This window comes from Microcaecilia unicolor, chromosome 5 (assembly GCF_901765095.1).
Source record: "Microcaecilia unicolor chromosome 5, aMicUni1.1, whole genome shotgun sequence".
In the NCBI taxonomy this organism is placed as follows: domain Eukaryota; kingdom Metazoa; phylum Chordata; class Amphibia; order Gymnophiona; family Siphonopidae; genus Microcaecilia; species Microcaecilia unicolor.
In genome coordinates this window covers 219,699,576-219,710,205 of record NC_044035.1, presented here as the reverse complement: position 1 = coordinate 219,710,205, position 10,630 = coordinate 219,699,576, and the positions used below count along the sequence as shown (strand labels likewise).

The following is a 10,630-nucleotide window of genomic DNA, read 5'->3' as shown; positions in this document are numbered from 1 at the left end:
GTCCCTCTCTCTCACACAGTGTCACACAGAAACACAAACACTGTCTCTCACACACACTCTCTCTCTCGCACAAACACATACACTCTGTCTCTCTCTCTTTCACATTCTCTCTCTGACACACACGCTCCCATCTCTTACACACGCTCTTTATGAAACATACACTCCAAGGAAAACCTTGCTAGCGCCCGTTTCATTTCTAACAGAAACGGGCCTTTTTTACTAGTAATTCAATACTCAGTAAAAAAGCTAGTGAATCCATTTTATGCAATCAGCTACATACTATTCTGATAATAACAAATGTGGACACTTACTAGCACAATACCTGAAATCCAAGGCTGAAAAGAAAAATATATTGGCTATCTTAGATAGTAATAATGTAGTACAATCAAAACCAGAAATAATTGTTAAATGCTTTAGACACTTTTACACATCCTTATATAAGTACAAAATATCTGATAATCATGGAAATTCATCATTTCTTGAACATTTAGACCTTCCCATTTTGGTAGAAGAAGAGATAATTCATTACGAATAAAGTAGATAACTGTAAAAGAAATTGAAATTACATTTTTAAAAAATGGCACCAAAATAAGCTCCTGGGCCTGATGGACTAAGTTGAATTCTACTCAGCTTTCATACACAAGCTATTCTAAATTCCTTTTTTTCATATTTTATTCAAACCGGTGATATTAGAGGTACATTCACAGAAGGTAAGGACCCTTTGTTAATACAAAATTATAGACCACTTTCATTAATTAACATTAATGCAAAAATATGTGCCAAACTACTTGCAGAACATTTGCAATGTGTTCTCCCCAAACTAATTAAGAATGATCAATCTGGATTTATGCATGGCAGGTTATCTTGTCATAATACCAGGCTGTTTACTAACATAATTTTAGGTGCACAAAATTCTCCTGAACCGGTCATTGCTATGGGATTAGATGATGAGAAAGCATTTGACCATGCTGAATGGTCTTTTACGGTTTCTGTTTTGAAATTGTATGGTCTCTCTAAAGAATTTCACCAAATGGTTAAAGTACTATATTCTAAACCTTCTACAAGGATACAGATTAATAGGTTTTCTTATCCTTCCTATCCTACAAGAGGCACTAGACAGGGATAGCCATTATCTCCCTTATTATTTAATTTATCACAAGAACCACTTCTAAGTGCCATAAGGACATCCCCAAAGATAGATGGAATTAAGATAGGAAAGATAACAGCTGAAGTATTGGCGTATGCTGACAATATACTCCTATATACCACACCTTCCTCCATTCCTGAGATCTTGGCAATTATCAATGATTATTCTATAATATCTGGGTATAAACTTAACAAATCTAAGACGGAAATTTTATCCCTTAATTGCCAAGAGGAAAAAGAAATAGCAACTACACATGGCTTTATGTGGAATCCTAATTCCATAAAATATTTGGGAATAATCTTTGGCATCACTTTAGAAGACACATTAAAATTCAATATGGAATATCTTATTAAGAAAACCACTGAATTAACAACAAATGGTCCCCATTAAGATTACCTTGGTGGGGAAAATTAGATACAATAAAAATGATGATAGTTACTAAAGTTAATTACATATTAAGCATGCTGCCAATAATGTTTCCTAATAATGTATATAAAAAACTAGAGCAAATTTAGCAAAATTCTTATGGGCTAACAAGACTGCTTGGATATTTTTTAAAAAGCTTAAAACTCCAAGGAATTATGGAGGTGTAAATTTTCCCAGCTTTCAGGATTACCATCATACATTTATAATGAGACAATCTGCATTATGGATTATGGCAAATTCGGAATTGGACACTCCCCTGTGATGGAAAATTGAATATGCTTGGAGTGAGGACATCCCATTGAAATATCTTCCAATAACAAATATAAACAAAGGCAAACCTAATAATATTCTACAATCTATTCAAGTTGTTTTTGCAAAACTTAAACAACATATGCAAATTCCTTGGCTTGAAACCTATCATATATTTGTTCCAAATCAACGGAAAAATGATAGATTGGAAAATATGGAGGTACACTGGTATACTTTCGCATGACCAATCAATAAACAATTCCACTTGGTACACTTTTGAAGATAAAGAGGGGCATAATCGAACGGGGATGACCATCTCTAAGGACGCCCATCTCTAAGGATGTCCCGGTGAAGGGGCGGGGAAGGGCGTCCAACTTTCATTTCAATAATACGGTCGGGGACGCCCAAATCTCAGCATTTAGGTCGACCTTAGAGATGGTCAACCTCAGTTTTCGGTGAAACCGAGGACATCCATCTCAAAAATGATCAAATCCAAGTCACTTGGTCATGGGAGGAGCCAGCATTCGTAGTGCACTGGTCCCCCTGACATGCCAGGACACCAACCGGGCACCCTAGGGGGCACTGCAGTGGACTAACTGATGCACTAACTGAATGGAAAAAGGCATGTAGTGGTCACTAACCACCTCCCACCCCGAAAAAAAACAACTTTAAAAACTTTTGTCTTTTTTTTAGAATATGGGTGAAGGATGTCCTTCGCTTTGCCTCTGCGACGGCAGTTCAGGATGTCCTTCACTATTTATTTACATTTTGCTCATACCTTTTTCAGTAGTAGCTCAAGGTGAGTTACATTACTACTACTACTTACTACTACTTATCATTTCTAAAGCGCTACTAGACGTACGCAGCGCTGTACATTTGACCATGAAGAGACAGTCCCTGCTCGACAGAGCTTACAATCTAATTAGGACAGACAGAGAGAACAAACAAGAGATAAGGGAATATTAAAGTGAGGATGATAAAATAAGGGTTCTGAAAAAAGTGAATAAGGGTTAGGAGTTAAAAGCAGCATCAAAAAGGTGGGCTTTTAGCTTAGATTTGAAGATGGCCAGAGATGGAGCTTGACGTACCGGCTCAGGAAGTCTATTCCAGGCATATGGTGCAGCAAGATAAAAGGAACGGAGTCTGGAGTTAGCAGTGGAGGAGAAGGGTGCAGATAAGAGAGATTTACCAAGTGAATGGAGTTCCCGGGGAGGAATGTAGGGAGAGATGAGAGTGGAGAGGTACTGAGGAGCTGCAGAGTGAATGCATTTATAGGTCAATAAGAGGAGTTTGAACTGTATGCGAAAATGGATAGGAAGCCAGTGAAGTGACTTGAGGAGAGGGCTAATATGAGCATAACGACACTGGCAAAATATTAGTCGTGCAGCAGAATTTTGAACAGATTGAAGAGGAGAGAGATGACGTAGTGGGAGACCTGTAAGAAGCAATAGTCTAAGTGAGAGGTGATACAGTGTGGATGAGGGTTCTGGTAGTGTGCTCAGAAAGGAAAGGGCAAATTTTGCTGATATTATAGAGAAAGAAACAACAGGTTTTAGCAGTCTGCTGAATATGTGCAGAGAAGGAGAGGGAGGAGTAGAAGATGACCCCAAGGTTACGAGCTGATGAGACAGGAAGGATGAGAGTGTTATCCACAGAAATAGAGAATGGGGGAGGAGGAGAGGTTGGTTTAGGGGGAAAGATAAGAAGCTCAGTCTTGGTCATGTTTAGTTTCAGATGGCGCTGAGACATCCAGGCAGCAATGTCAGACAGGCAGGCTGATACTTTGGCCTGGATTCCTGCTGAGATTTCTGGTGTGGAGAGGTAGTTCTGGGAGTCATCAGCGTAAAGATTTATACTGAAAACCATGGGATGAGATCAGAGTACCAAGAGAAGAAGTATAGATGGAGAAAAGAAGAGGTCCCAGGACAGATCCCTGAGGTACACCGACTGGCAGTGGGATAGAAGTAGAGGAGGATCCACTAGAGTATACACTAAAGGTACGCTGGGAGAGATAAGAAGAAAACCAGGAAAGAACAGAGCCCTGAAATCCAAGTGAGGACAGCGTATCAAGGAGTAGGCTGTGATCAACAGTGTCAAAAGCAGCAGATAGATCGAGAAGGATGAGTATAGGTTTGGATCTGGCCAGGAACAGATCATTGGAGACTTTAGCAAGCGCTGTTTCAGTTGAATGAAGGGGGCAAAAGCCAGATTGAAGTGGATCAAGAATAGCTTCCTATCTTGGATAGGAAAGGGAGGAGGGAGATGGGGCGATAGTTGGAAGGACAGGTAGGGTCCAATGAAGGTTTTTTAAGGAGTGGTGTGACTACGGCATGTTTGAAGGCATCAGGAACAGTCGCAGTGGACAGTGAAAGATTGAGGATATGACAGATAAAAGGGATGACAGTAGGAGAGATAGTGTTAAGTAGATGGGTGGGAATAAAATCAGAGGAACAGGTAGTTGGTTTCGAGGAGGAAATAAGATGTATAGTTTCCTCTTCAGTGATTTCGGAAAAGGAAGAAAAGGAGGCAGGGGTTGGAGGGTTGAGAGAATGGACTAAGGGAAGGAGAGGTGGAGGTGACCTGGTTGAGAATTCAAGTTTAATCTTGTGAACCTTATCATGAAAGAACTCAGCCAGAGTCTGGGGGGAAAGTGAAGGGGGGGTTGGAGGTGAAGGCACTTTGAGGAGAGAGTTCAGTGTGGCAAAGAGACGTCGAGGGTTTGAACCAAGAGAATTTGTCAACTGGATGTAATAGTCCTGTTTGGCAAGTAAAAGAGCAGACTGGAAGCAGGTCAGCAAGAATTTGAAATGTATGAAGTCAGCATGGGCATGGGATTTCAGCCAAAGGCGTTCAGCAAAGCGGGCACAGGAACGTAGGTAGTGGATTCTAGGTCAGCCAAGGCTGGGGTTTGGTATGTTTTACAGAACGGGGAATGGGAGGAGCAAGAGTATCCAGAGCAGAGACAGACTTGGATAACATAGTGGTAGAGAAGAGATTAGAAACATTGGAGGACAGAGTAGAAGGGTCAATAGCCTGAAGATTTCTAAATGTATTGGTTAAGATTGGACGGGACTGGGGAGGAGGATGTTTAAGTGTGAAAGTTATCAGATGATGGTCAGAGAGGGGAAGAGTTGAGGCACAGAAACTGGAGAGTGAGAAGTTTAAGGAGAGGATAAGATCAAGACAGTGGCCATTCTGGTGAGTGGGGGCGGTGGAGCACAGTTGAAGATTGAAAGAGGATGTTAAAGCAAGAAACTACGAAGCATAAGAGTCAGAGGGATCATTAGCATGAATGTTAAAATCCCCAAGAATGAGGGAAGGAGATGAAGGTTCAAGAAAGAAGGAAAGCCAAGCATCAAAGTCAGTGAGAAAGGAAGAAAGGGACTTATCTGGGGGTCGATAAATGACTGCTACTCGGAGAGGCAGAGGAGCAAATAGACGGATGGAGTGGACTTTGAAGAAAGAAAAACAGTGAGACTGAGGTAGAAGAAGAGGTTGAAATCTACAAGAGGGTGAAAGTAGTAGCCCGACACCACCTCCGCGGCCAACCGGGCGAGGAGTATGGGAGAAAAGATAACCTCCATGGCATAGGGCTGCGACTGAATCAGAGTCTTCAGGGTAAAGCCAAGTTTCAGTTAGGGCAAGCAGATGGAGAGTACGAGAGATAAAGAGGTCATGGATGTAGGAAAGTTTGTTACAGACAGAGCGGGCAATCCACAGAGCACAAGAGAAAGGCAGGGAAGGAGGGGGGAGGAGAGGAACAGAAATTCGATTGGAGATATCACAGTGTGACCTGCACAAATAGGATGAGAGCTGATGTGGAGGACCAGGATTGGGATTAATGTCCCCAGCGGAGAGCAGGAGAAGAAGCAAGAGAGTACGGAGAAGAGTAGGAGAGGTATGACGACAGCGACGAAGGCAAGATGTACTCAGATAGAAAGGAGATGGATGAATGGAAGGAAGGAAAGAAGGAAGGAAGGAAGGAAGGAAGGAAGGAAGGAAGGAAGGAAGGAAGGAGATGTTCAAGTTTGAGAGCTGAGAAAAAAGGAAGAGGAAAAAAGAGAAAGTGAGATGATGAATACAGAGGGTGGACAATGTGTTCCTGCAGTGTACAGTGGTTTAAGATGGAGAAACAAATTAGGAAGGGACAGTAGCAAGAAGAAAATGTGTACTGGAGCCATAAGTAGTAACTGGGAGAAAAATAAATGTAAAGAGAAAATGCCCCGGTGCGCGGCACCTAGAGTGGAGGCCCTGAGTGGATCGAAGTGGACCTGGGAGTCACCCCGGAGAAGGCAGGATATGCAGATGAGCTACAAGTCCTTCACAGCACCTGAAAGGCAGCCGGTGGTAGAGCTGGGCACCTGTCAGGTGAGGAAAGGCTTACCAGGGGTTAGGCCGAAGCCTGCATTCCTCCCCCTGAGGGTCGCCTGATCCTAGCCAAAAAGCACCTGGAAACCCTGGCACTTGGAGCGAGGCCCCTGGGAAGATTGGGGTGGACCTGGGAGTCACCCCGGATACAGCTGTGAGGAAATGCAGAAGGGCTCCAAGTCCTCCACAGCACCTGGTGGGAGCGCTGGGCACCTAGAGCGGAGGCCCTGAGTGGATCGGAGTGGACCTGGGAGTCAACCCGGAGAAGGCAGGATATGCAGATTCAAGTACACTGGATATTTCTATGCTTCCGTCCCTGCAACGGCAGTTGAGGATGTCCTTTGATATGCCTCTGTCCCTGCTACGGCAGTTGAAGATGTCCAAAATGTGGATGTTTGTGAGAAGGACATCCATGCCTCCTATGCCTCCAACACCCCCTTTATTTATAACTCACACGATGGGCGGGAAACCGATCCACGCATGCGCGGTATGCGCTGCACGCGCGCAGAAGACTCTGGAAAAGTTTTTTTTATATTTTGCTGGCAAAATTTCCGGTTTCCCGGGCCGACACGGACGTCGACCCACATGTGAGAACAAGCAGCCTGCTTGTCCTCAGAGAATAAAAGCTACCTTCTATTTCCACATACTGAATGGGATTCAGCTGTTTAAAAATAGAACATTATCTCCTCTCTGGGCCTTTTTTATAATTTTTGCTGCCATGTTTTGCATGAGTTGCAACTAGTGATTTCGTACCCAAACAAGCCAATTACAATAATCTAATTATGAAATAGTAACTGCCTGCAAAACTGTTCTTAAATCACACGTCAATAAATATGCCCTTATCTGATGTAATTATTGTAAATTCCAAAATATTTTCCAACCATCACTGTAACATGTTCATCCAAAGATAATGTTGAATGTAGTATTACTCTCAGACTGTGCACTGTTGAAGAAAGAGGAATTAAGGTATCACCTGCTCATAAACCACTACTTAGTACTACTTGAATGAATAATGCTGCTGAAGATACAGCTCAATAAGATCTATTCTACACTTGAAATTTCTGTCAAATCTTTATTGTTACTATTTCAATATATTCTATGTGATTTTCAGGTTGTATACATTACGTAAGATTTAATCTCTTACCAATTATTAACTTGAAGAAGCGTTAGATTTGTCTGTGCTGCAATCTGTTTCTTTTCATCCTCTGTTGGATATGGATGCTGCATAGAAAAAAAATAATGTAAGTAAAACTGAGCTTTATTCAGGTTTTCATTTCTGTTTTCTTCTTAAAATAATTATTGTTCCTTATTAAAGGAAATGATGAAATTAATTAGACATGAATTTCTGAAACTATATTTTTACAAAAATCAAAACCAATCACCTATCTATCTATATTTGGGTATATAGAAAAATAAAGATTTTGGTTTGATTTCATATTATACACCCCCCCACACCTATATAAATCTATCTATCTATCTATATATATATATAGGTCTTTATCTGCCGTCATTTACTATGTATGTTACTATATATATACCACAACATCACCCTGATTTTGTTCACATCGGAGCCTGCAAAGCCCTCTCTGGTACTATGTAAGCCACATTGAGCCTACAAATAGGTGGGAAAATGTGGGATACAAATGTAACAAATAAATAAATAAAATATATACACAAACACACACACGTATATACATACAGTGGGGGAAATAAGTATTTGATCCCTTGCTGATTTTGTAAGTTTGCCCACTGACAAAGACATGAGCAGCCCATAATTGAAGGGTAGGTTATTGGTAACAGTGAGAGATAGCATATCACAAATTAAATCCGGAAAATCACATTGTGGAAAGTATATGAATTTATTTGCATTCTGCAGAGGGAAATAAGTATTTAATCCCTCTGGCAAACAAGACCTAATACTTGGTGGCAAAACCCTTGTTGGCAAGCACAGCGGTCAGACGTCTTCTGTAGTTGATGATGAGGTTTGCACACATGTCAGGAGGAATTTTGGTCCACTCCTCTTTGCAGATCATCTCTAAATCATTAAGAGTTCTGGGCTGTCGCTTGGCAACTCGCAGCTTCAGCTCCCTCCATAAGTTTTCAATGGGATTAAGGTCTGGTGACTGGCTAGGCCACTCCATGACCCTAATGTGCTTCTTCCTGAGCCACTCCTTTGTTGCCTTGGCTGTATGTTTTGGGTCATTGTCGTGCTGGAAGACCCAGCCACGACCCATTTTTAAGGCCCTGGCGGAGGGAAGGAGGTTGTCACTCAGAATTGTACGGTACATGGCCCCATCCATTCTCCCATTGATGCGGTGAAGTAGTCCTGTGCCCTTAGCAGAGAAACACCCCCAAAACATAACATTTCCACCTCCATGCTTGACAGTGGGGACGGTGTTCTTTGGGTCATAGGCAGCATTTCTCTTCCTCCAAACACGGCGAGTTGAGTTCATGCCAAAGAGCTCAATTTTTGTCTCATCTGACCACAGCACCTTCTCCCAATCACTCTCGGCATCATCCAGGTGTTCACTGGCAAACTTCAGACGGGCCGTCACATGTGCCTTCCGGAGCAGGGGGACCTTGCGGGCACTGCAGGATTGCAATCCGTTATGTCGTAATGTGTTACCAATGGTTTTCGTGGTGACAGTGGTCCTAGCTGCCTTGAGATCATTGACAAGTTCCCCCCTTGTAGTTGTAGGCTGATTTCTAACCTTCCTCATGATCAAGGATACCCCACGAGGTGAGATTTTGCGTGGAGCCCCAGATCTTTGTCGATTGACAGTCATTTTGTACTTCTTCCATTTTCTTACTATGGCACCAACAGTTGTCTCCTTCTCGCCCAGCGTCTTACTGATGGTTTTGTAGCCCATTCCAGCCTTGTGCAGGTGTATGATCTTGTCCCTGACATCCTTAGACAGCTCCTTGCTCTTGGCCATTTTGTAGAGGTTAGAGTCTGACTGATTCACTGAGTCTGTGGACAGGTGTCTTTCATACAGGTGACCATTGCCGACAGCTGTCTGTCATGCAGGTAACGAGTTGATTTGGAGCATCTACCTGGTCTGTAGGGGCCAGATCTCTTACTGGTTGGTGGGGGATCAAATACTTATTTCCCTCTGCAGAATGCAAATAAATTCATATACTTTCCACAATGTGATTTTCCGGATTTAATTTGTGATGTGCTATCTCTCACTGTTACCAATAACCTACCCTTCAATTATGGGCTGCTCATGTCTTTGTCAGTGGGCAAACTTACAAAATCAGCAAGGGATCAAATACTTATTTCCCCCACTGTATATATATATAAAGAAAGAGAGAGAGAGAGAGAAATCAATCCCTTTTGGAAACTATGACCTCCCCCTTAAATTACAAGTCGGGAATCTTGGAATACTGCTAGACCCAAGAGGTACGTTGATCCTTCAAATCCAAGCACTTTTTGGAAGCTACCTCTATCATCTGTGACTACGCTGTCTCACTCTGTATATCAAGAAGGCAAGTCCTGTGACAATGGTTCATGCCATGTTTTAACATCAAGACTGTATTACTGTAATACAATCTACATTGGTCTGACTACAAAGGATTTGCTCTAGCTCCAACTGTTCAGAATGCTGCAGTTCAACTGACAGAAGGTTGTAAATGGCATGATCACATCACACCATTTCTGCAAAAATTTCAATGGCTACCAATAAATACTGGGCTAAATTTAAAACTAAGTCTGATCATCAAAGTCTTTAAATTAAATTAAAGAAAAGAAAAATATAAAAAAGTGCACACTAAATAATAATAATAAAAAAGAACAAACAGAGCTCTGTGTAAAAATTGTATTGATAGTAGATGTTCTCAAAATACCTAACATGTTTGGACATCAGGCTGCATCATGGATAAGACAACAAACTTGTTAACTTCAATATACTTCTATTAAAGGTAAAGACATGACCATCATGGTTAGACCAATGTATAGTAAACCATCAGAATGATATTGTTCACTCAAGTCACAGCAACAAAACTAAGACACAACTGCCACTTTCTCAGATCAACATCATCAAACTCCTTTTCAAAGGCAGATGTATATTTATGTAGGCCAGAAGATCCCACCAAACAAAACTCTTCTTGCTAGGGATGATGAGACTTGGAAAACTGACTTCGAATTCCTGTGACTGAGGGTGACCAGTATAACAAGAAGGTCCACTGAAGCAATTTCATTTGAGCCCTCACAGAGCCACCTCTAGTATTTTTTTTTATTTTTATTTTTTTTATTTTCTTTATTTATAATTATTGTATTAATACACAAGCATATCACTTGTAATTGGAAAAATTCCACTATAATAATCAAATTCACAAAGTTGCAATTTTTAACCAATAAATTATACTCTACAGCTTCATAGAAGTCCACAACAGGAGTCCAATATTCCTACACTAGAGAAAAAAGAAAAATCAAAATAA

At 41.4% G+C, this 10,630-nt stretch overlaps 1 protein-coding gene across 1 annotated transcript in view; it reads right to left on the bottom strand.

The window, feature by feature from the left end:
* Positions 1-10,630, bottom strand: part of PKNOX1 (PBX/knotted 1 homeobox 1) — a 591,440-nt gene that overhangs the window by 94,839 nt on the left and 485,971 nt on the right. Inside the window, exon 9 of the mRNA XM_030203790.1 lies at positions 7,335-7,411. Within this exon, the coding sequence (XP_030059650.1) occupies positions 7,335-7,411 (77 nt within the window). The remainder of the gene's footprint in view (positions 1-7,334; positions 7,412-10,630) is intronic.